This window comes from Tachypleus tridentatus, chromosome 1 (genome assembly GCF_004210375.1).
Source record: "Tachypleus tridentatus isolate NWPU-2018 chromosome 1, ASM421037v1, whole genome shotgun sequence".
In the NCBI taxonomy this organism is placed as follows: Eukaryota; Metazoa; Arthropoda; class Merostomata; order Xiphosura; family Limulidae; genus Tachypleus; species Tachypleus tridentatus.
This window is the reverse complement of record NC_134825.1, coordinates 38,137,744-38,164,853: the sequence shown is the minus strand read 5'-3', so window position 1 is coordinate 38,164,853 and position 27,110 is coordinate 38,137,744. Positions and strand designations below refer to the sequence as shown.

Sequence of the window (27,110 nt, the reverse complement as noted above, 5' to 3'; positions counted from 1 at the left end):
TAACTTGAAATAAACATGTTTTATTTTTTCCAATCTTTCTATACCATAAGCCTATGCATTTTTTTTTTTTAGTTTTAGGTGAACGTGAAATGCTCTCTTTACTTAACTAAAGAATAAAAGAGTGTGTTTGTGTGTGCTTTAGGGCTATCTGCGGAGCCCACCGAGGGGAATCGAACCGCTGCTTTTAGCGTTGTAAATCCGGAGGCATACCGCTGTACTAGCGGGGGTGAAGAATAAAGGAAACACTAAATATTATTTACGTTGACTGGTCTGTGTGTGTGTGTGTTTTCTTATAGCAAACCCACAGCGAGCTATCTGCTGAGTCCACCGAAAGAAATCGAGCTCCTGGTTTTAGTGTTGTAAATCCATAGACTTACAGCGATGGTCCCCTATAGTCTGACTTTCAAAATTAGGAATAGCTGTGCATATACGTGCTTTCGAATTGCTTTACGCGAAAGTAATGAAACAACAAACAAGAACAACATTCATGACAGTTTCCACATTCAAGGAACAAGTGACTTTTTATCCCACGTACTAGAAATGAATAACCTGTATCAACAAAAATCGCTATTTTTATCTACGTTTATTTGAATAAGGAACTTGGGTGTACAGAACCTACCTGTCTAACACTTTTAAACACGTAACTAACCAACTACTTACAGAACAAAGTATTTAATAATTACCTTGAACTGAAGCTAACCATAATGAACTGTTGGCTATAAGTATTTCCAAAGACTCACTTATAAGTTATGTGGTCTAACAATAAAAGTTTTGCGCACTTTGTGTTGCCCTTCAATAAGGTATTTTAAAACCTAATAAGTCAATGCATACTGTATGCCTATATGAAGTAGTTATCCAAACAATTGACGTGATAACAATTTTCACTAGAACTTTCAACCTTTATAAAACGTAACAACAATAAATATTTCCATCAATAGAATAACAATGAAAATTAGTATAACGAAATATTTCGTATAAATTACAATTTTAGATGTCACTGCATTTTTAAACACAATATGTCTTAACATTGACAATGTGTAATAGAGCCCGGCGTGTTTGTATAGTTTTTGTTTAGAAAACAAACTTATTTTTACTATGAACGTTCTCGTTTTTCAAACAGTTTATCAAACTATGAAAAACGTGAAGAGGTGTCATTCGAACAAAACTACGAAAGTTTCGTAGAAGATGAAGACAACACTGATGAAGGAAGTGAAACGGGGAAAAATACAGAAAACAAGTTAAATATTCGTGAAAACTGGGGCGTTAGAGATAGCAGATTGTGAGTATTGTACTATGAAATAATCTGTATAATTTCAAAAATTTTCTATTAAAAACAATTGTTGAATTGAACACCATAATTGCCAATAAAGCTTTGAATGCTCTGTTTAATCTCGATAAGAAAAAATCATATGTTGTCTAAATAAATATAAAGCATAACCCCCTCTTAAATTATTGTACTATATATATAACCAAGCAAAGTATGTCACAAAATGTACCATATTTTACTCTTACTTCGACAACACATTGACTATTTATGCTTCGTATTATAGTTATTAACAGTTTAGTTTGTAATATTATTTATTCGAAAGCAATAATGTTGCTGTTATGTGTGACACGTGATCTTCCTCACTGTCATTTGTATTAGGATGATTGTAAGCTGGTCAGGCGTAGCCTAATGGTCAGCTTGCCGGGCAGTTAATTAAATAATCTCAAATTATTCAAAGTATTCAAAAGAATCACACTTTCCGCCCTGTAAAAGTAAAAGAGACTGTAAATCCCGCTATTCGATTCAAAATTTGGACAAAGCCCTTCTAGTCAGTAATCCAAATTTAGAGACAGGAAAACCTGAACCCGAGTGATGTTTAACTTGGTCATTTAGCCCACGTGGTGCTTTAAGGGTTGAAAAGTTTCCAATCCATTGTCAGCTAAAATAATTACATAACGCATACATTTGTGAACAATTACAGTCATATCTGTTGTTATAATTGAAAATTTTCGCGCAAAGCTTCTTGAGGTTTATCCATCAATAGAATAACATTGAACAGTATTATAACAAGATCCTTCACAGAATATTCTAATTCAAAATGTTACTGTATTCTTAAAAATATGTATAATGTGGAACGCGCCAGATGATTTGTTTATTTTTTTCGGAAAATATCTTAGCAGTTATTAGATTAACTACGAAAAGCTGTCCCTCATTTCGTCCTAGTTGTCACTACGAAAAGCTGTATTTCATTTCGTCCTAGTTGTCTCTAATTCTGAAATGACAGACTAAAAGGAAGGTAGCTAGTAAACAGCACCCTCCGCCAGTGTGATTGACTGTCATGATTTTAAAGCTTTCACGGCTGAAAGAACGAGGATGTTCGATGATGGTTGTAGATCTCGTGACGTGAAGTTTTGGTGGTCGAGCGACCTAACCACCAGACCATGAATCTTCCCCACCCAGAACACATGTGATAACATACCTAAAATAATTTGAAAAATATTTTATAATTTGATGTATGACAAATACCTTATTATTCAAAGTGTGAAATGGTTACATCAATACTATAACACTATTAAAGTTTTTTAAAAGTTCCAATCTCGTTTGTAACGCAGAACGACTGGTTTTGTTTTATTCAAGGCTGCCCTTTAAGCCATCTGCATTCTGTTCGCCTCAGAAATTTAACCCTTTTTCTACCGTTATAGGCATTAATGCTTATGTTTACCGCCAAGCCACCAAAGTGCGTTTAATACACAAGTTAATTTTATTTCACTTGTTTATTTGTTGTTAAACGCATAGCTACATCATGGGCTATCTGTGCTGTGTATCGAAACCGGGTTTTTAGCGGTGTGAGCGCTCAGATTTACCACCGAATCACTAGGTGGCTTTGTTTCACTTCCGTGGCTCAAACATTTGCAAAATATAAATAAGTACTCATTGAATGATTAAAATTCAGTTTGACCTTAATCTACCTTTATATTTCGAAAAGACTAAGCAACTTTTGAAGACACTTTGATAAAATACAAGTATATCTTAGAGCTAACAAGCCTTATTATGTTTGTTTCAGAATGTTCGCGCATAGCTACACAGAAGGCTATCTACGCGTAGCTGTTCTTAATTTTGAATTGAAAGGTTTGTTGTTAAACACAAAGCTACACAATGCTATCTCTGTGGTGCCAACCACGGTTATCGAAACCCGGTTTTTAGCGTTATGAACCTCTGAGTCACTGGGAAGCTAAATGAAGGTAAAGCATCTAACTAATAGCACCCACTAACAACTATTCAGCTACCCCTGTCCTACCAGGGATTTTACCATCACTTTTTCAGTACACCGACAAGTCCACAGTGAGAAGCTCATATTTTAGGCAACGTAATGCGAATTTTGAACAATTGGATTCATGGTTCGGTAATGTTAAGTACTGGTTCAAATAATACTAGCAAAATCAATCAGTATTACATACCAGGTAATGACACAGACAAACAAATGTACAAGTGAATATAAAGAAAATTATATTGTTCAGTGCATATCTTACCAGTTTCTCAGTGGTTCAGCGGTATGTCTGCGGATTTACAACGCTAGAAACCAGGTTTTGATACCCGTGGTGGGCAGAGCACAGATAGCCCATTAAGTAGCTTTGTGCTTAATTTAAAACAACAACAGCATATCTCACGAACGTCATGAGAAAGGAAGGTCGAATTGAACAAAGTATTATGCAAAAACAAATGACACAGGTGTCACATATTGTCATCAGGGAATCTGTGTGCGTTTTCTTCCTCATGTTTACCCCAGGTATAAAATGGACCTGTCGATCTCGGTACAACTCATTCAAGTTTCACTTTTCTATGCCATTCCGTTTATGAGATGTGTCGCGTTGAAATACGGAAATTTCGTTGTAATTAACCTGTATGTGATCAAAACATTCAGCAAGAGAAAGCCAATTTGATGTCACAAACGTAATCTGTACACAGAAGATTGGGTACATTATGTTAAAACAATTTTGAAGATACGAATTGGCAGGTCATGTGACAAGCGCAGTCAAAATAAACTGATGATGGAACAGCATATATCAAAATTACTAGGGCTAAAATTTGCGATAGAAATCACGTTAACTGCAGATTTGTTTCTCAAATCCCTCTTACATACTTTGTAAGAGACAGGAGGTAAATCTGAAATGCTATTTCTACACAATTCTGATTTAAATCAGAATATACAAGTCAGGGGAATGCTGTAAAAAATAATGTTTTAGCTTACGTGATTTTCTATCACAAATTGGCCTGGCAAAAATAACGTTTGCCCGCGTATGCCTGCCCTCCCAGCCGTGATTTTACCACTATTCGTTGGTCACAAAGTTGGCGGTGGGTGGTGATGACTAGCTGCCTTTATTACACTGCTTTAGGGACGGCTAATAGCTACGAAATTCCAAAACAAAACAAACAAACCCTATTACAAATTTTAGCCTATTAATTTTTAATGCTACGACAACTTTTGGCGCATGGTTTAACATCAGTCAGCAAGTTGATTAGTTCAACGTTGGAGGATTGGATAGGGAATAAAATGGTATCACGGTGTCTAACATTCAAGCTAGAACCATAAAATATACACTTCGTTAGAGGACTTTATTTAGTAACTTCAAAAACCACACTTTACTGCCAAAAACTTACCTTGCAGGAGTGTTCGGCCATAAAGCAGCTGAGTAGAGTAGGTTGGCTGGACTTTATTCCTCTTGTATAAAGCAATAAAGGGTCATGTTCAGACAAGTATTGCACTTAATCATTCTATCGACAGAATTCGCGAACATAGTGGAAGATATGGTTTTATAGAGCTGAGGAAATAACTTGCAATATGGGATTTTGTTTGGGAATTTACTTGGAGATATAAAATTTTACTGTTTCATAGCTTTGAGACTAGTACAATTCGGCCATCGTTGGTGGACAATTTATATTTCAGATATCGCAATGAGTTTAAACCTCTCATCAGAATTTAATAATAAAAAAAAACGAGATTACTGGAAAGCTTTGTTTGGTGATGAACTACCAAATATGTTTCTCTGAATCGATGACTGCGTATATAAATACCAATTGACAGGTTCTGGTATAGAGTAAAAGACTGATAGAGAAGTGACTTGAGAAGGATAAAAGATAAATTTGAAATGTTTTTATGTTTTTTTCGTGCCTCTTGTTTTGAATCCGAAACTGACAAATTAGGGAGAATGTGAAAAGAAGCACCTGCGCTTCACTTCATTTCTATTACAAATTTCAGGTCTAATCCTTTCTAATGCCTTGCCAATTCTCTGCGTTTAAGCCATGGCTATTAAAACTATATTTTGAGATTTTTGTCATTACGTAGATATAGTGCTGCCAACAAAAATTTATCATTTTGGGGAAGGTTGAAAAACAGCTGTTTATAACGCAAAGTAATTATGGTAATCAGGTCACAAAGATGTGTTTATATTGGGGATTTAGGTTTTCTAACATAAAGACGTCTCATGTACTTAATGATATTAGAAAATAAAGGAACATGGATCAACTTGGGTTTGTTTGTTTTGGAATTTCGCACAAAGCTACTCGAGGGCTATCTGTGCTAGCCGTCCCTAATTTAGCAGTGTAAGACTAGAGGGAAGGCAGCTAGTCATCACCATCCACCGCCAACTCTTGGGCTACTCTTTTACCAACGAATAGTGGGATTGGCCGTCACATTATAACGCCCCCACGGCTGGGAGGGCGAGCATGTTTGGCACGACGCGGATGCGAACCCGCGACCCTCAGATTACAAGTCGCACGCCTAAACGCGCTTGGCCATGCCGGGCCATCAACTTGGGACACCACGACTATACAGGAAGAGACCCCTGCAACAAATCGTATTTCAGTCAGTCATGGTAAGCAAAGCATAAGGTTTTGCAACAGATGAAAACTCGTAATCACAAATGTGAATGTCAAGAATCGTCCACGTATCCCAAGCAACAGAACTCAACATAAGATCTGTGTCTGAGAAAGCAACATGAGTCATGTCTACATTATCTGCTTAAATGACATATCCAAAAAAACTGTTTCAAGTCTTCTTAGCAAACAAAATTTAGTTTTGCTACTTCGAAACAATTCAAAATATTTGACGCCAGTTAAAGATTTATTGTAATTGAATATATTCACATATTACAATATGTAACTACGGAATAACATGTGTGTTTTCTTATAGCAAAGCCACACCAGACTATCTGTTGTGTCTACCAAGGGATATCAAACCCCTGATTTTAGAATTGTAAATCCGAAAACTTACCGCTGTTCCATCGGTGACACGGAATAATGACAACACAATTCTTCTATATTTGTTTTGTACATTATCTCTCAAAAAGTCACTGTTTAAAGCATGTTGTCTTAACTACAAAAACATATTTGAATATTCCTTTGAACTTCAAGGAAAAGGCCTGATTTGTATATCAAATATAACTTCAGAAGAGTGGTCTGTATGTCTCCTTAAATAAATTTACCTGTGTATTTTACAACTCTTTTTAATTAGTCAAAAAATGTTTTCCTATTCTTAAGCTTACTGGTTAAATAGTGGCTCAATATTTAAACTAAAATATGTTTCTAAATTTATTGTGGCCAAACTACACAAAAAGTAATTATATCTGTAAACATTGTTTATACTTGCTGGGGCACATCTTGGTCACAGTATGGTTGATATATACATAGAAATCCGTAAACTAAAAGACATTCCTAACCATAGACAACAGCGATAAAATTGTTGGGGTTTTCTGTCGGCAACTGGTCATTCCTGGCTGGTCGAGCGCAACATAACTGTTGACAGCTTAGTTGTTATAAACCGCAAATATCAAAACTCATCCAGGATAAACATTCTCTTACCCTTTGCAAATGCCCACATATCTAATGCCAGCTCTGCATGAAAGAAAGTTCTTGATAACTGTAACAAGACTCGTACCATTTTCTATCGTACCAAAAATGGTACCATATAACTTGGTTACGATACTGATTTGACATGTTAACATTTGGTCAGATTTATCATTTATTGCTTAAAAGTAGCGAATATGTTTAAGGAAGTATAATCAAACAGTAACTGATATATCTAGATATTTTGTTCACGAAACTAATTTCATTGCTCTTGTATGACTTCTAGTAAAGAAAAATGTTAAACGCTTTTCAAAGAAAGTGGCAGGATTTTTTTTATTAAATGTTACTTATTTATTAACACTATATTCCGAAATAAATCAGCTTTATTTTAATACTGATTAGAAGTTGGAACACAGTGTTAGTCTATTCAAGTATTCTGACTTTGATACTGGGAAAAATAAAGATTGCTGCTTAGTTAAAACGACGTGTTGTCAGGAATGATGTTCATTGATCATATGTTATTGCAGTAGGTTTGTTTGCTTTACTATTATTGTCGATGTCTCTAACATTACGGAGTTAAGGTAAGAATGAAAGGCGTTGAGACAAATACTGTCAAAGTTTTTCATGTGCTGTTTGAATAGATGATTGAAAGTGTATTTTAGATAATGAAATTCCATATATGTATATAAGTGTGTGGGAGCGAAAAAATAAAAAGAAAATCACTACCGTAAAGTATATGGAATACTATAAGATTTTTACAATTGAATTAAGAAATATATAGGGTAGTAGTGTATTAATTTTATACGCTTTCTCTTTTTAACCTGTAGGGATAAATTTTCCATGCTTCACGGGATTTTCAACGAGTTTAGAAACTGGGACAATGCAACAATACAATCAAGACTTCGCCTTGTTCTGAGCGTTATTCTTGTGTTGGCTGGAGTGGTTAGTATCCTAGCAACACTGATACCAGGCCAAGCTACGGCATCTCTTTCTCCACCTAGAAAATATCTCTAATTTTTAACTTTGTAAAACTTTTTCCGCAATCAATGGTATATGTAAACTTTCACGCCCACCCAACCCAGTGTTCGCAAGCCCATACTTTCTGACTTCGTTCGTTAGCTACATTGAAATGTCAAAAAAAAAACTTGCCTAACTACAATACATATTACCTATTGACATTAAGGTTATGTTGGCGTTTTCAAAGAAACAGTTATTAATTTTTAGTGATGTCGAGAAACCCACTTGTTGAGAAATTTATATGCAAAAACGGCACGTTTGGGTTGAGAAAGTTACACAACCCCTTTCAAACATGTGGTCAGCTTCCGGTCAGTTACCTCTTTCTTTGTGAACTTGACGATGACCGAAGAAGGTCGAAACGTTGTTCGCTCTTCTACGTAAAATATTTCCTCAACCCAAACGAGCCGTTTTTGCATATAAAGTTATTAATTTTTGTTGTACAGAAGGATCTGTTATATTTATATTATTTCTGTGTATCAATATACAATTTTCAACTACTAAGAAGGAAAATACCTTCCTTCATTTTAATCAGTTTAAAAGGTATCACTTTTTATAGACTTTTTATTTGAATAGATTTTATTTATTCTTTATTTTGCGTTAAAACTTTTATCATAGTACATATATTATTTGAGATTATTATGTTCAAACGACATTCTAGAAAAATATTTTATTAAGGATTATATTAATTCGTTTTGGTTTAAACTGTTCCAGTTGATTTTGAATTGCAGATTCCGAGTTTGTTAATAATCTTGCATCTTATAATTATCTGTACTCTTCGGGATTCACTTGATTAAATGCGCAGATAGCCTAGTTGCTTTTTGCGCCATAAAACACTAAACCACTTAATTAATTTATCACTTTTAATTTTTATGGTGTTCTGAAGAAAGCTGTGTCTTCAAAACAGAAATTTTTCTAGTCTCGTTTACTTACACTCAACAATCATTAGAACATTTTGTAATATTTCATCTTTTCTTTATAATACTATTAATATTGTAAACTAGGTGTCACTTGATGCCATTTCTGTAGATAATTATTTTTTTCATTTTTCTGTCTAATAAATGAGAGTGAATTTTTGTAATTACGAAATTGTATTTTCATAGTGAAGTTTAATGACGGCAAAACGTATGCTATTTAGTTTATCTTAGTTTCTGGCAAATATTGTTATTTCCAGTGGAAAAAAAATGAAATACGATATTATTGTTTGCAATATTTATTTGGTTTTGTTTTTTTTTGATTTCGCACAAAGCTACTTGAGGACTATCTGCGCTAGCCGTCCCTAATTTTGCAATTTAAGACTAGAGGGAAGACAGCTAGTCACCACCACCCACCGCCAAACTCTTTTACCAACGAAAGTGGGATTGACCGTAACAATATAACGCCCCATGGCTAAAAGGGCGAGCATGTTTGTTGTGACCGGGATTTGAACCCAGGACCCTCATTTTACGAGCCGAACGTTTTAACCCACCTGGCCATGCCAGGCCTATTATATTTTGCTGTTTAGTTTTCAAAATATACAAAACTTGTTTTATCGATATTAGTTAGGATCTTAAAATAATTCGATTGGAAAATTTCGTCATACACTGTCACACTTGCATAATGTATTCAATTTGTTTGCGACACTGTTATTTACTCTCCACTAATATTAGATTAAATTGTAGACGAATGACTTGGCAACTCCACCTTCTGCCCACAATTTCATGATGAAATTTATTTCTCAGATTTTTTGTTTCAAATTTGCATGTTTTTGGCAAAAAATACTGCTATTTAAGTTAATTTCGTGTTTGGAGAACTGGTTTAATATGTCCGGAACTGTTTGTAAGTTTACAACAAATTAATTCATTTTTAATACCCCATCCTCCATTTTTATCAGTTAAAACAATACAATGAAATCAGTACGAACGTATTTCGCTTAGACCAAATTAATAGTATATGTTTTATTTAAAGCGAATCTTTGTTTGTTTGTTTTGAATCTCGCGCAAAGTTACTCGAGAGCTATCTGCGCTAGCGGCCCCAGTTTAGCAGTGTAAGAATAGAGGGAAGGCAGCTAGCTATCACTACCCACCGCTAATTCTTGGGTTACTCTTTTACCAAGGAATAGTGGGATTGGCTGTAACATTATAACTCCCCACTGTGTGAAAGGGAGAGCATTTTTTGTGTGACATGGTTCAAATCCTCGACCCTCAGATGGCGAGTACAGCGCTCAAATTACCTGACCATGCCGGGTCTAATTGAGTGTTAAACTATCACGAAGGCATTAATGATCTTAAGTTAGTACATAAAGTTTTCATCGTATACGAACATTTTAAACGTGTTAGCTTCTAAATCATTAACATGATTTAACTATTTGCAAAAATATTTCTAATAATGATTATCTTTACAAATATTTTTAAGCATTACTTTTCACATGATACGTAGAAATTTTTTTTACAGAGATAGAGACATTGTTTAATATGCAATTTTCATACACGAATTATTAAGTGAATTTGAAAGAGAAACCGTATAGGGCAATGATGAAGCTGGCTTTGATACTCTACACACTAAGTAATTACTTTTGTGGTTGATTTTAGTGTTATTTAGAAATGTTTTAAGAAACCCTTTCGATTACTGGTTTTAACACACAACATGTCTCTCTTTCATCATTTGATTATTGGAAATTTTATTTTTGTTTAACTCACTGCAAACTTTATTCACACGAGTCATTTTATTTTTTTTTTTCAATGATTTTAGTGTACTCGAGCTAGCGGTCCCTAATTTATCACCTAGAAGGAAGTGACCTAGTCATCATCCAACTCTTGGGTTACTCTGTCATCAAAAAGCAGTTGGTTTGATTGTTATATTATGTCGGTCTACGGCTTAAAGGGTGAGCAGGTTCGATCTTGTAGAATGCGCGATGCGTGTCGACACCTTAACCATCAGGCTATGCTAGGCCTTGTAATGGGTTCAGTAATGCTTTCGGAAACAAATGAGACACAGCAAGACGAGACGTCAAATTGAAATTCCGAAAGAAAAAAAAAAAAATGTGTTGGTACACACATTCGCATACAACAAATGATTCTGCTCACACACGTAATTTACAATATAGTTTCAAGAAAGAAAAGAGAGAGGCAGAGATCGAGAAGACACGACCCTTATTTCGATGGCTTTAGAAAAACTATCAAACAGGCAACTAAATTACAATTTTTGTAATTGTACATTCACCTCGGATTTTTTTTTTTTTTTTGCGTTCTAATCTGTGGCCTGTCAAACATTATACATGTTAGTATCTGCTAATTAAATGCGTTACTTGCACATATTTATTGTTATTTACCAATCATACAATCAGGGGAGACTATAGATTGATTTAATAACTGATATCGAGGCTTCTACTTAATGTGAACAAGAATTAATGTCGTCAAGTAATCTACTAGTTCATTTGATGAATATTAAAATAGTACCGAGGAACCAAATGCTGGTTAAACAAGTCCTGGTACAGTCCTACTACCAGAATTCATGCTGTAAAACATTTGAATTTATTTTTTATTCTCTGCATTGATGTGATATGCATAACAATATAACTAATCAATTATTCTAATATTTCCTTATATAAAGTACCTTTCTGACACCCCAGGCTTGTTTATAAACGATTTCACTATATAAAAAATTTAGGGTTGTATTTCAGAAACAAATATATGAAAATATCACTACAAGACAGAACTTGCACTAACTTTCAAACTCACAAAATATAAGTATCTATACATTTTACTTTAGGCTTAACAACTAAAATCAACATAGGTTTAAGTTTTTTTTAAATCTTAAGTAACTAACCAATACTACGTATGAGGAGAGTTAAAGGGTCATGAAAACTTGCATTTTAACTTCATTTTTTAAATTCTTACCATCATAATTTTGATTTCAACAAAACTACATCAGTATATTAAATGCAAAAAATACTAAATGCCACAATAATCACTAAGTTTAAGGATGAACAATCTTGTTCACAGTATTTTCCTACTACAATACCATTTTCTGTGTTAAAACAAACATTGAACTTGTAAAACTTTTGTGACTTCAGTGAATTCAAAGTCACAAAATCACAAATTAGATTTCTATCTTAACATTAAAAAATATTATTAAAAAGCTAGAAAAAAGCCTATTAAAAAGTTAATGATTTAATGTGTTTTAAATGGATTTTAGTAAAATATTAAAAATAATTAAAAAAAAAATTCTTTTACATCTCACTAAAATTATAACACTTCTTTATGTTACAGATGTTTAGATTAATGGTAATCCTACACATGTAACAAATTAAGTTTCTTACCTTAGCATTTACTACAATAACAAACACCTGGATAAATTCACCTCACAGTTACTTGCTGTTTCTGAATTTGTGTAAATCTTTGTACTCTTTCAATACAAAAATCTCAAGAAACTCATATTTTCAACATAAATCAAGCACTTGAGTTTCATATCTTGGCAGAATAAATTACAAAATTAAAACGTAGTGTTCATGTTAGTTAACAAACCCTACACATCCTAAACAGCCACACATTTCAAGTCAACAATGCTAAAAAAAAGTAACTCGTAACTGATCACAATCAGTGATTTGTTCTCTAATGTCAACTGTTCTAATTTTCCAATAAAAGTAATGAAGAAACATAAAAATGTTCTCATTCTGCCTTACTTAAACATAAATCTCCTCATCCAGACAACAGCATTTTACATAGCATTTAAAGATTATATCCATAAACCATATATATGGTTCATAACTGTTTTAAAGGTATTTCTTGTTATTACAGTAAAATGCACAGAAAAAATAGGATTAAAAATATGCATGAAAGATATATGAGGAGAGTTAAAGGGTAATGAAAACCTACTTTAATTATTCAGTTCAAATTTTTATTCTATATTAAATATTTTTATACATCTGAACAACATACATTTAACAGTCACCGAGATTCACTGAAACATTTTTACTTGAAGAAAAAAAACAACCTTACTAACCTTAGAAAAGATAACATGCACATCATTTAAAATGTATACCAAACTGATACAACATAAATAATTAGGTAAATATAAATATCAGATAGATTATTTCACCTTTTGACACAGGTGTGTTATATGTAATTAATCCTTATAATACATTATAAATTAGTGGCTTAGAAATTATTTAAGAGAGAAGTAATCAGACACATTTGGAATATTAAGGTAAAAAAGTGTGTTACAAGTATTTCTTCTAATCTGATGAAAATTTTGTCAACTGCATTATTGTGCTGAAACAAAAAATCTCACTAAATAATAACCAAAAATATATTTATTCCAGATTGTGAAAATGAAATATTTATAAATTATTTTCACATACAAAACCAGATTACAGCCTCCAGATGCTTTGAAGAAAACGTTTTAATTAGCTCAAAAGTAAGTCAAAGACCTTAAACTGTCATTTGATGACCAAAACTCATAACACTTCAGAACTCCACTTTTAATGAAATTTTTATTCATGTTACAAAATTTCTTTCTAATGATCTGAATACTTTTTAAATGATTATAAACTATGTACCATGACTTCCAAGGTTAGTTATTCTTACTATTACATTAATTTTAAAATACAACACACCATAATCTTTGTTTTGGTAACTATCATTAAAAATTTATAACAGAAAAAAAACAAAAAAACTAAAGTTATTGTAAGTGTAAAAATAGATTAAATGGATTTGTGAATGATGAAAATTTAATTTGGACAATTTTCACTAAGAGTTCTCTCATAAACATTTCTTTATATTTTCGTATCTTATCTTGCTGTAAATGCATTTCTATCTCATTTTATTTTTATCTATGTGCTCATTATAACACAATATTTGTTTTTGTGGTTCTTCAAGACTTTAATAAACCAAACATGTTTTGCAAAATTAAGAAAACAAGCAGTTATATGAAATTATAGTTTCCAAAATTAAAGGTACAGTGTATATATAATATATATATCATAGGAAGATAAATTTTCAACTTACCTTTGCTTTTGAAGGCCATATATTGAACAGAATATAAAATCCTACAGCCTGGCCTTCAATTCATTTTGCTACTATTTTACACATTTCTGATAATTCAAAAGATTTAATTCAGTTGACAAGGAGACAATACAGATCCAAATGTGGAATACATGTAATTGGAACTGCTAATACCTTTTCATTTTTGAAACACTGATATTTTACAAAATCTTCATACAATATATTGCATTTTCTGTTGTAATTGTAATATTGTATCCATTTCTCTAAAAGGTTAATTGCCTGATAACTATTCTTCTACACACTCACTCATAAGTCAGTACTTGTACATAATGTACACAAATATTGGGTACTTAAAAAATTAACAGAACCTGAACTAGTATCAATAAAAATAAATTAATTTATAAAACCTGCACCAATAACTTTAATGTGCAGCTGTGTAACAATTAGTGAATAAATATTTATGGTTCCATTAATAATAGCAAAACAATAAAACCACTGGAATAACAATCACAGCAAATGGAAATAAAAGATAAAATAAATCTCATTAATTTTGCAGCTAGAAATGATAAAAACTTAATCAATTATAAATATACAAACAGTCAGTTGATATGTTTAGTGATTTTCTATGCCCACAGATATCAGTTGCATTTATGTACATACATTTATTGCACTAAAACAAAAGTGAACAAAGATTTCTACAACTTGCAATTTCTAAGCTTCCATGAAGTATAAATATCAACTTAACTTATATAACAAACAAAATGCTTTAAGAAGGTAACTAACAGTTGATTGTGATAGTGAAATAAGGAAAATGCCCTTGGTTTCCTATTTCATATATCAAAGTATTAAACTTGTATCTTACACATAAACTAAACTCATATGAAAGTGTCTTTATAAAAAGTTTCTATAGAGCTCTGATCTTTCACTTTAAAAACTACTGATAATTGCCTTTAGGTACTGTGATCCTAATAATAAGAACACCAATAATAACTCACATACCATTTATCTTCAAAAATTGTTTGTTCCTGTTAGTCTTATGAACATGCTTCAAATCAATTTATACCATTTTGCAGAAAGGAAAACTTTTACCAACTAGGGTATGCTAGCATAGTTAACACAAATATAAGATGCCAGAGTGTATATAAAACATTGTATTTAACAGACATGTATCCTATTCTAAGCCTACTTTAATATGAAGTTTCTCTAAAATGTACAGGTTTCTACAAAACTCATTCATGTTAAATATATTTTAGTTTCAAAATAGCTATGAAGAAAGCTAATGTAACTGCATAAATAAATAAATAAAACAATAATGTACTTAACACAGGATACTAATTTATGTTTTCTATATGTAGAAACAGGAAGCAAAACTTATTACAACATTCACTGCCAATGTAAGTCATATTGCATGGTATAATATTCAAGAAAATATGCATAGGTTATTACAAGAATCAATGCCAGTTCTTGAAGGTAACAAATTAGGAGAGAGGTATTTCATGAGCAACTATTAAATGTGTATGTAAGACAACTAACTTTACAAATAGAAAATCTTGGAATTGGTATTTCTGTAATAAATACTTAAAATACATTTTAAAAATAAAAACTTCACCACTGTTCATATCTTTTGTAATAAAAACTGTATAAACACAATTATGGAAACCATTAATAAAAGTTCTCAGTTTCATTATAAAAATTTCTTAAAGACAAAATACCTACAAGATTTTACTTCTTGTACATTACTGGAAGACATCAAGCTAGTCCACATCATGTCAAATGAAAGCTCTCAGAGACAGAACAAACACCTTTACACAGTGATTTTAAACTATAAACATTTATACGAAACAAACAAAAAAGGCATTTCATAGTAATTCTAGGATTTCTTCTTCATATCTATTCCAAAAAATTACTCATGAAAAAATGTACTTCATCCTACTTATCTAAAGTAACATACAGTCAACATGTGCATGTGCAATTTTCATAGTTATTATTTGACTAGGATAATTTAACATTAAAAACTGCTAAAATGTATTTCAGGTGAAAATACAATATGAATAAAGGAATGTAATTTCTAAAACAAAAGCAATTATTCTTATATATTTATCAAGCTTGTTCAGTACATATAAATCAGTTTTTTGTTTAGACCAAATGTCAGTGGTTAAGAAGCTGAACATAATTAGCTGGAAATAACCCAATCTGACCTCTGCACTCTCCTTGCCACCAGCCTTCATCAATCTATGTGAAAATAAAGTGAAAAAAGTTATTCCTTTGTGTAATTATCCCTTTAAAACTATGAAAACATAAACAATTTGTACATTAAAACACACACACACACAAAGCATTATAATCTTAATAATTAAGTAAAAGCATTATTAAACCAAACTATTCTTGAAAATCAGTATTTTGAATGTGTATCCATTATCTAAGTTACTTCAATATTCATGTTTTAGAAAGCGTGGTGAAACATGCAACATTTTACATGGGATTAAACATCAATGGCAAATCAAAGCCAAGAACAAACAATAGTATTCCAAATCTTCATATCTTTGTCAATGATTGTACTGAAAATGTGGATAAAATAATTCATTGAAAATTTTAAAATATGGTTTGTCTTTAAAGTTTGTGAAGTTTGGAGATAGAAGGCTCCAAAAACTTGCACCAAATACTGCTTTTATTACCATTTTGTTTTCTTGTTAAATAAAATACATCATGCATAGCACTAAAACATGGAAGTTATGTCATTAAACTAAAATTTACCTTGTGGCAATAAATAGAAACCTAAATATCTAAAAAATACCTTATTTCAAGCACTCATTTTCTCTTTTTATTTACTTAGATACTTCTAAAAGTTTAAAACATCAAATTTCTAATTATATTGTAAACAGCTTCAACTCTTATAAACCTTCAATATTTTTAAGCTTAAAAGAGCAAGTTAAACTTACCATATCTATGTTAGTGATGATATCATCTGGGTCAAATGATATTTCATCAATGTCAGCTACACAATAAAATAACATTCTTTACATCACTAAGAGACATATTTATAAAGATTGTGATCTAAAACAAGTGGGCTCAGACTAGAGATATTTACGAACAGGAGAATACATATCTACAGTATGAACAAATGTTAAATACTTCCATAACTGAAGGTTTAAACAGTCAGATATTCTTAATTTTTCACATCTTTAAAAAACTTTTAGATATGAAGTTTTTCATAATAGATAGCTCCTTCAAATATGATTGGACATAGTAAAGTTATGTAGTCTTTGTCAAGCTTTCAAGTTTATTAATATTGTTTGTCACTTCAAATGTTTACAAATTCTATAGGTACACAACCTAAAACATTGTAGTAATTTTTCAGAAGTTTTAAGCATAAAGATTTGTTATCTAGTTTTTAACTTCCAATGAAACAATTTAAAAAATCAAGTTTATTAAGTAGGAAAAAACTGGGTAATAATTACCAGCTTGGTAGTCATACAAAGCAACAGCAGAAACTCCAGTGTTATCTGACAATTCAAAAAATTGTCCAACTTCTTCAATGGATACTATACTAGGCATCTCAACCAACTGTTGACTTTCTTCTGAAAGTTGAGCATTAGGCATGTCAGTATACTGTAGAATTTCTTCAGTAGCCTGATCATAAGGCATTTTCTTGAACTGTTGAATATTTTCTGTAGGTTGAATGTTAGATATTTCCACAAATTGTCTATCCTGTTTTTTCAGTTGAAGAGTTCCAAAATTCACTACAATTGAATAATGTAATCACAACCATTTACTTCTTTATTTAAGTGAAATACTACAAGTTTCAAAACTATCATTTTCACACATACTTTAAGTTGTTGACATATTACAGCAAGGCAGTGAGTGGTTAATGCAACTGCAATAATTCTTATAATTTCTACACTAAAAATATATAATTTAGTAGTAGATATTCATAAGTACGATAATTAATGAACATTACTCATCACAGAATAAATTTCCTCAAAAATAAAGAGCAGAAGAAATCAAAGTCGAAACAGAAATAAAGCATACTATAAAATATTGTTAACTGATGTGAAAACATTTCAGTGTTCCATACAAACTTTTTATGGGTAACTTATAAGCAATATTCATAATTTGTTACTTAAATAATTATGTTTAGTTTCCACCCAAAGAAGCCAAAAGTTCAAAAAGTTATTCAAAATTATTTTCCCTTCACTTTCAATCACCTTTATGCTTTTAATAATGTCTGCAAACAACTGGATACTCTTACATTAGCATGTGTAAATATTTAATTATATACACACACACACATGGTGTCTTTAAAAATAAATAAATACTGCACACAAAATATTTTCATAAAATGTATAACTTCCTTTTCTTTAACAAAAGGATGTTGTAAAAACATAAACATATAGGTTTATACATGCTTTAACTAAAATTACCAACGATTTCTACAAAAAACTTATTTTAACAATTCTAAGAACATCATCTATTCTGAAACATCTGTTTGATCAACATGCTATTAATTAATTAATGAGTTCTGTAACTCATGTGACAGCAATTCACCTAAAACATCTCACTGTTATGCTGGTTTATAGATCTATTTGAACATTTAATACTAATATGTTTTACCATATTGATTATTTGCTCTATAGTCAATATGCTACATTATGTTGTAAAAACATTATTGACTACTAATGTGAGATTCTTGCTACTATACTACAGAAATAAGATTAAACCTAATTGAAAAATATCTTATTACTTTCTCCACCATGTTTCTGATTAATTTTTGTCTCCATGGCAAACTGACTGGGTGGTGGAACTTCCTCACAGATTACAGGAGCTTCATCAGGTACTTTTCGTATAACCAAACTCTATCATAAGAAAAGTGTTTTTTGTGAAAATAAAATACAAGATAATTATGTATATAATTCAACTTAAATAGTCTCAATTATAATATCATGGTAAAAACCATGAGCTCAAGCAGAAGTTTTGAAACATTTTTAAAGAAATAAGAACTAACTCAAAAACAGCTAGAGCATGTTTAAGTAAACTTAAATAATAAATATCCACACAAAACAAGGTGAAATTTAAAGAAGAACTGACTGAACTTTGGCTTGGGCATGTAGATTAAACCTAAGAATTATATACTAAAGAAACAAACTGAATTACAGCAACAATAAAAAAATTAACATTACTACTTTTAAAACTAATACAAAGGTAGATCAAAAAAATAAAAGTACAGTAATTAAATGATAAGATCTTATGACAATACTTTGGTTGCAATAAACAAAGAAAAGGAATAACTGACTGGACTTTAGCTAAAAATCAATTTAATAACATGCAGAATATCAGAATAAAAATCAAACTAAAATATAAGAATACAATCAAAAATTAAAGATAAAATAATCACTTAAGAGTCATAGCACCAAACTTAAGAAGAAAATTTATTATTCACTGTTGTTACAATTTTCTCAAAATACATGCTTAAAATAAACCATCAGAAGTATTAGATTCTTGTTTGTCTAATTATAACTTATGATAACTACTTAATAAATATAGTTATTAAATATTTAGGTTTGAACCTTTTTTTACAAATTACTCAGAATATCAGTGCTGAAGAAAACTTGATAATTACTTTATTATACTTTTGCATAAATTAACATACATAAAACACATAATAATATTAAGTACTGTATATATATTTTTCTTCCAAACAAAACTATCTCAGAACTTGTAACAAAGAACAATGTAACTACATAAAATCCTACTACCATGCAATGTAACTAAATTAATACCAAACTTACTATTAGCACACTGAACTTTAGAACATGCATACCTGAGGGATCACAGACTTGGCACCTGCTGGAATATGAGGACTCTTGGATATGGTTTCATCAATAAATTTATGGGAAACACTTTGTGGTTTATCCTTTTCGGTGTTTTCAGGTTGATTTCTCCTGTCTTCAGATAATTTTTTTTGCCTTTCCTTAAAAATTCATTGTCAAATTAATTTAAAAATGTGAGAGAGAGAAAGAGAGAGAGAGAGAGAAGAATTTAGGAAATATCTGTATGAAAATAAAAAATTGAAAAGAAAGTTGCATTAAAAATATACATTCATGATGATGAGAGACCCACTTGAAGTAAAAATGTATTCTCAAGATGGCTGATATAAGTATTAAAACCAGCTGTCTTGAGAATACAAAAATATACTTTTTTTATCACATTGATCATTTCACTATAAAACAATATTTGACAAATAATTACATACATTTCAAAACTCACCAATACAAAAATCACATACAAGTAATATCGTAAGCCTTTCAATGTACAATTTTTATTAGTAGTAGAAACACAAATACTTCAAACTCACCTCTTCTGATTTTCTAGCTTCTTCCCTCTCAAGATGATCTCTTGCTAATCTCTTCGCACGTTCTTCTTCTGTTCGTTTATTTGCTTCTTCTTTTTCAGTTTGTGCAAGGTTTTCAAACTTGGCTCTAAGTCCTCTAGCTTTATGTGGGACTGTAAAACAATACATTGAAGTCATTACAGTTCAGGGTTGTATATCCCCCCCCCTACACAGGTGATAACTTTTGTTTTTGGTGGAATACAAACTGATTATAAATAAAAGCTATAAATACAGTTCAAAACACATTTAATTTTGTCAAACACTGATGAATATAAATTGCCATAATATGTTTCATAATCACTAAAGAGATAGTTAACAACACAAAGTCTCGTTTCTTAACAAGTGGAATTGATCTACTTCTGGTCTTAAAAGTAATTTTTAATCTCAGTTTTAGATAATTGTATTAGTAAAGCCTATATATCTTCTTCTGACTCAAAACTAATTTTATCAGTAGCTTCAGAGCTTTTCGTTGCTATAACCTGTAAACTTTGTAATGGATTTACCATTATATGTTTATTTTGATACTTGTGTTTTTTTTTTGGTTTGATGCATGTTGTGTGTATTGTTGGATATGTATTGTGCAAGTCCCACATATCCACTAAATTTGTAGAAGATTCTTGAATGTAAGAATCAACAATATTTCTTTCACAAAAATGCTCGTGTGTTCAAACATTATTGAAACTTCAAGAATCTTTCCTGACTGGTACATGAAACAGAAGCATTGAGAGACAATTATTAATATTATTGGTCAGTTATAGTCAGTATGCTATGGGCCTCACAAGCTATAATTGTGATTAACACCTATTAATTGGAAAACTACAGAATTGGACCAGGAACGTTTATAGAAGTTTAACACTACAAAGCATTTAATTTCAGTGAATTTACTTCAGATGGCAGTATTTCTATGAGGCCATTAGATATTGTTGCCATTGAAAACTTATGGTTTCTTCAAGCTTCACCAGCTGTCAAAAGAATTGTAAAGGTGTGTGAACAAAGAATTAATTTGCTTTCCATGAATGTTGATAAAAGTTTTAGTGCCAGACCAGACATAAAACTCAATATTGTTTGCAAGTTTGTAAAACTCTTGTATATAAACCTTGATTTGTAATAACTGTTAATAATAATCATTGTTATAAGTTGTATTGTTTTTTGATTTTTTATTAAAATATATTTGCATTAAAAAAGAAAATTGTATGTATCAATCTTGTTGGAAAATATCATAAATTTGATACATATTAACATTACATTGACTTCTAAATTAAAATTAAAATTTCCAGTTATTTGAAATAGTAATACATAAAGTAACATAACAAATCAGACTCGTCCAAACTAAATTATAACACATAACTTATTTTAATCAGTCAAGAAAGACTGTTCTTTCATCATTACCTCCTCATACTTTAATTTAACTTACAAAGGGCAAATCTTGACCTCTTTATATTGCTAAATAAATAGTAGTTGTGAGATGTAGAGCAAAATATAACAACCAGAATGCACAGATACAAATTCAGACCACATTATTAATGTTTCAAAGGCAAAATACACAATATGTATATCCCCAAATGGATATTTTTTCACTTCTTACCCACTTCTGGTTTAACTCTCTCACAGGAAGGCTTGGAATTTGTTATATCTGAATAAGGCAATGCTGACTGAAAAAAAACAAAAAACACTGTTACTTTTGAAATATACAGGAAAATGTAATTTTTACAATATAAACAACTGACATGATACATGCCACTTTGAAGGAACAACAAGGTTATTAGAGTTCTTTATTGGTACCCAATATGATTTAATGTATTTGAATAAAAGTAAAATTATTTTATAAATAGGTTTGTTCACTATGGAAGTTTATAAACATTTTGTTATTACACATTTTCTCTGCAGATATTTCTAAAAATCATGGATCACTTGATGAAGAGACAATGCCAATATGGAATGCTTTCCAGAGACACGATTATTAATAACCTGTCAATAATATTAAAAAAATAAGAGAAAAAAAAAGACTAATTACAAATAACTTAAAACATAACCTTTTACAACAGGATAGGATTTGATGTAGAAATTACAATAAGGAAAACAACTCAAAAGATCAAAATAGAAAATGTAGATACACAAGTTAAAAAAAATAAAGATATATTTGTGCAGGAATAAAAAAATTAATTTATCAGAACTTGATTCATTAACACCAAAATCTGTCACAGAGAAGTAGATTGTTCCATGTACTCAGTGTGATGATAAATATATTAGTAAAACCAGTTGTTCAGTGCAGTAGATTTTCAGGATCAAGCCCATGCTTCTGTGGACTTTGATTCTAAAGAGGCCACTGCTAAACTCTTTTTAATGAAACATGGTACAGTTGATAAAACAACATTTAACATAAATCTCTGAACAAAATGTAAAAGGTTTCTTTAATTATAAATCCAAAGAGTTTCCCCTGATTTCATCTGATATGAACAATAACAATTCTTGCCCTTTGTGATTAACATTTTCCTTATTGTTCAGTAGCTTGTGATTTTCTGTCACATTAATTTTTTTAACATGCTTGAAATAACACACAACATTGTTATTTTTAAGTCAGCTTTTCATTTTTTTATGCTTTTGAGTTGTAGGTATGCATTTATGAGACATTAACCTTTGAGAAATGAACAAATTTTAAATTTGAGGTTTTAATAAGATTTTTCTTTTTCTGATTAGTTTTATTTTTTTTTGTAAACATAGCATGTCTTACATATCATATAAACCTAAAAAGAACACTGTGAGCAAAATACAGAACTCATTTTATCTTAAAACACTTTTCAAAATGTACTTTTTCCTTTTTATAAAAAAAGAAACAGCAAAACACAAAATGTGAAACAGTAAATTTGCTTGTATCTCCTCATGCACCCAAAAAACCTTCATGCCAAACTTGGTGAAGATCCATCAACAGGAGCAAAGTAGTGAAGATCCTTTCGTTCTCTGTGAAGTATTTACATGGACATACAACAGACAGTACTTTTATATTTATATAGATGGCACAAGTGAATTAGATCTGTGTGTGATGCATTCATGACATCATATCTGCACACTGAGAATGGAGAAAAATAAAGTGCTCCATGACAGGAAACAGAGGTTAAACAATAAAATTGTGACCCCTTTGCAAATCAACATGCACATTGGACAAACATTTTGCAAAGTTGGGGGTTACACATTGCATAAAAGTTTTTTCAGTATCATATATTATTTTTCTAAATAGTAATAATGTATAATAACTGAAGTATGATTTCTGAATACCTTGAATTAGAAACTTAAAAAGTAAAAAGCACGTACAAACACACACACAAACCTGAACTATTAAAAAAGTTTAAAATGGTAATTTTTTTAAATTAGTGTACCAAAAAATAATTTAGTGTTGACAGCAGTTTCGCTCTTATCTTGACAGATAAATCATGAACAAAATAAGCAAATGAATATTCATGAGTACTAAATGTCAAAAAAATCACAAAGCTAAACTTTGTTTATATGCAAGCTCAAAGAAATTTCCCAAATGACTATTTAACTTTATGCACACAGATTGTCACATTTGTTGACTTGCATTCAAAAGTTTATCAAACTATTATTTTATGAAAACATGTCAGTAATTTTGCTATTTAATTATAGATTATAATTAAAATTTTAGTATTATACACTAGTTCCTTTTTTAATTTAAGAGTAAATATTAAAAACACCTAAATATCTATTTTTGTGTGTCATGTGACATGTTGAATGCAGTGTTGGTTCAAATAAGGTGTTAGTGATGTTCAAATACAAAGTCTATAGTTTCTTACAATTTAGAAACTAAAATTACTGATATTGACAAGCTAGAATATAAATTAAGAACCTCCTATACCTTCTATTTGTTGAGATATCCCTATATTTATTGAAACAAACACAGAGGCCCTGCCAACCTCTTTCCACATTTGGAAACGCTTGCTTAGGAACACCAACTACTATCTACAACATGTGAAAAACCAATTAAAATTGCAGAAGGTCCCTACAGTGACTTTTTTTAGTCTTTTATTAAATATTTAGGTGGCAAACTATTTCTAAAATGTACATATAAAACCTAAAAAAAATAATTTCTTTCACATCCTCCAAGTGCAAATATTTTATAAGGTTTAGCAGTCTACAACAAGCAGTAGAAGAGTACAATGTTTGTAACTAGAAGATATATTTGTTTGCTATACTTCTTTATTTACTGCTCTATGTTTTAAGAAAAATACAGTTAAGAACCTATTTTTATATAGTAATAATGTATAATAACTGAAGTATGACTGTGTTTTATAAAATACAAGTTCACTAAAACACAACCACAACACGTCACTTTGTAAAAGCAATTTTATGTTCTTGGATTAGGTAATACAAATATTTGGAATGTCATTACAACTTCTGTAATGATAGCCAGGCAAAGCTGGAAGGTCAATGTAATAAAAATATTAACTATTTATAAATGAATAACATTATATATTTTAACTGAAAACAAACATATGAAATGTATTTAGGAGGTTTTAAGAGTTCATACAAATGACATTTGAGATTTCTAGGAGGAAAAAGTTATTTAATGATATCATGGAAATCACTTTGCACTCAGAATAGTAACAAAACAGACTCGATATTTTGACAAACAAATCTTCAGTAAAAACACTTCATTAAAAAGTCTGGTCTTTTGTGTATAAAATACTTTTAATGTTTACTAAAAATCTAGACAATTTTGTGAAGATGTATGTACTGCATTAAAAATTGGACTATAAATACTTAATGAGTGCAAATTTGTGTATTTTATCAAATTAAACTAGTCAGAGAATATCATGATGCAACATAACTAAAAACAATATTGTTTTCTATAATATCATCAGTGTCTTCAGAAATAACTTATTGCCAGAAGTTCACAAATAATAGAAAGACATGGAAATAATGAAAGCTTATTTAATTTAATTATATTTTTACTTTGTGGTATTTATTCTTTGGAACAGTGTTCTCATATAAAAATCTACAAAGCATGTTGGTAAACAAAAACTAGAATTATTGATATCTCATAGCAAATAATTATAAACCAACATGGAGTATCATGGTTTAAGTTCTTTATATTTTACCTTTCCAGTATGCCAGCTTTGCAATGTTAACTTTGATAACTACTTTTTAAACAAATCTTCGGATATGACCTTAAACCTCTGAAACAGCCCAAGGCTCTAAATTTGCAATAAAAGAACAAAAAACAGCTGTTCCCTGATAGTTTTATTTTTCTTGACAAATTCAAAGCTAATACTTTTAAAGAGCATTTCACAGCTAATTAGGAATTATTAAAATAAACCACTATTTGAAAATTTGAAAGAGGATACCAAAATTTATAAAATAAGAAAATTTCAAATTTTTCATGGAGCTATCTGCCCTATGAATTTTGGGAAAACTACTAGATAATTCAATATCTTTCAAATCACATGGCATATACAGTTTTGACTTGTCCTTTGCTATGAAAATATAGAGAAATGTATCATATTTCAACATTAATATCATGTAAGTGCTGTTCTCAAATTGTTTTAAATATCTTCCCAAAGCTATAGAAGGGATATTTATTAAAAGCTGTCCCTAACTTAGAACTGATAGATACAAGAAAAACAACTATTCATTAGTACCTACCTTCATTTCTTGGCTACTCTAATCAAATAACAGGATTTGACTATTATAGTATATCCAAAGCTATATGGCAAAGAGTGGACTTTTGTTGTAATGCGACAAGAACTATTAATCCTTGAATTATCAGTTTAGATACTCTAACCATTAAGCCATGCCTGGCATGTGGTTTCATTATTTTAAACTTCTAATATTCTTCTAACATATTTGAGAAACAGAAAATGATTTAAAGTTAACTACTGTTACCGAGACTGTGTTCTAACAAAACGACAATGTGAAAATGCTGTCTTTTTATTTTCATATCTCTATACAAAGTTCTGTCTACCAAAATGCCTGCTTAATGACATTTGTATTAAAGATTGCTGAGCATATCTTAAATGATCAAATGTGCTTTGAAAAAAATTTAATGGTAGGTTTACAAACATCATTAGATCAACTTTCATACATTAATAATCTAACTCAGTTGATGAAAAATAACCTTATTTGAATGTGATTCATTTATTTAAAAAGTATCAAGTTGAAACAAAAATTGGTCAATTGGGACACTATAAAAAATGTGTTGAACTATCTTTTTCTTTTTTTTACTTTACCAGTCACTAGCTGACAATCATGGTTATTCACTGGAAGATTCAAACCACTTTCATATTCTATCGTGTCACTTTGAAAACTGGACTTCCTTCCTTCTTTCATTGTTTTACAGATTAACTATGATAACACACAGAGCTAAACCAAGTCCTTAAGAATGTTCTCACGTACCTTGTCTTGGTTTTCTCTCTGAATCCCAAATTTACCACCAAATCCTTTCTTCATGTCAACTTGAGAAGAATGTGCTTCTATTTTGGTAACCTCATCCCAACCATGAGCTAACTTATCCTTCCTATCTGTCTGAATACCATACTTTCCTCCAAACCCTTGAGAATAATCTGAGAGGAAGACAAAGCATTGGTATAAAATTATACCAATCGCATCTTAATATCTATTTTTATCTATAATTAAAATTATTTTCAATAATTTAAAAAAAAAGTTAATTTCTATGTCATGCATTCTAGAAGTCAGCAATGTAGATGTACAGGCTTATTTCTATGTCACACATTCTAATTAAAATACTTAAATAAAAATTGTCTGTAAAGTTTAATTATAGTAAGAAGACTAAAAACTAAAACTTGTCTAAATATGTATGATTTTGATACATGTAAAAAGAATAATATTACATATTAAGCATATTTCACCAAGACCACAAATGGTC

At 30.6% G+C, this 27,110-nt stretch overlaps 2 protein-coding genes across 8 annotated transcripts in view; one reads left to right on the top strand and one right to left on the bottom strand.

Annotated features, from left to right (window-relative positions):
- The window catches only part of LOC143246380 (uncharacterized), a 42,464-nt gene extending 34,391 nt beyond the window's left edge, over positions 1-8,073 (top strand). For all 4 annotated transcript variants that reach the window (XM_076492994.1, XM_076492985.1, XM_076493002.1 and 1 more), the window contains 2 exons: positions 1,121-1,279; positions 7,657-8,073. In XM_076492994.1, the coding sequence (XP_076349109.1) occupies positions 1,121-1,279; positions 7,657-7,843 (346 nt within the window). In that variant the 3' untranslated portion in view covers positions 7,844-8,073. The remainder of the gene's footprint in view (positions 1-1,120; positions 1,280-7,656) is intronic.
- A 4,634-nt stretch (positions 8,074-12,707) lies between these two features.
- LOC143246370 (uncharacterized) overlaps positions 12,708-27,110 on the bottom strand; it is a 34,514-nt gene continuing 20,111 nt past the window's right edge. For 3 of the 4 annotated variants that reach the window (XM_076492953.1, XM_076492954.1, XM_076492961.1), the window contains exons 8-15: positions 26,621-26,787; positions 21,801-21,867; positions 20,180-20,328; positions 19,646-19,795; positions 18,569-18,680; positions 17,286-17,567; positions 16,767-16,822; positions 12,708-16,059 (exon numbers count right to left, since the gene is read on the bottom strand). In XM_076492953.1, the coding sequence (XP_076349068.1) occupies positions 15,976-16,059; positions 16,767-16,822; positions 17,286-17,567; positions 18,569-18,680; positions 19,646-19,795; positions 20,180-20,328; positions 21,801-21,867; positions 26,621-26,787 (1,067 nt within the window). In that variant the 3' untranslated portion in view covers positions 12,708-15,975. The remainder of the gene's footprint in view (positions 16,060-16,766; positions 16,823-17,285; positions 17,568-18,568; positions 18,681-19,645; positions 19,796-20,179; positions 20,329-21,800; positions 21,868-26,620; positions 26,788-27,110) is intronic. The other variant, XM_076492971.1, reaches the window with a different exon arrangement.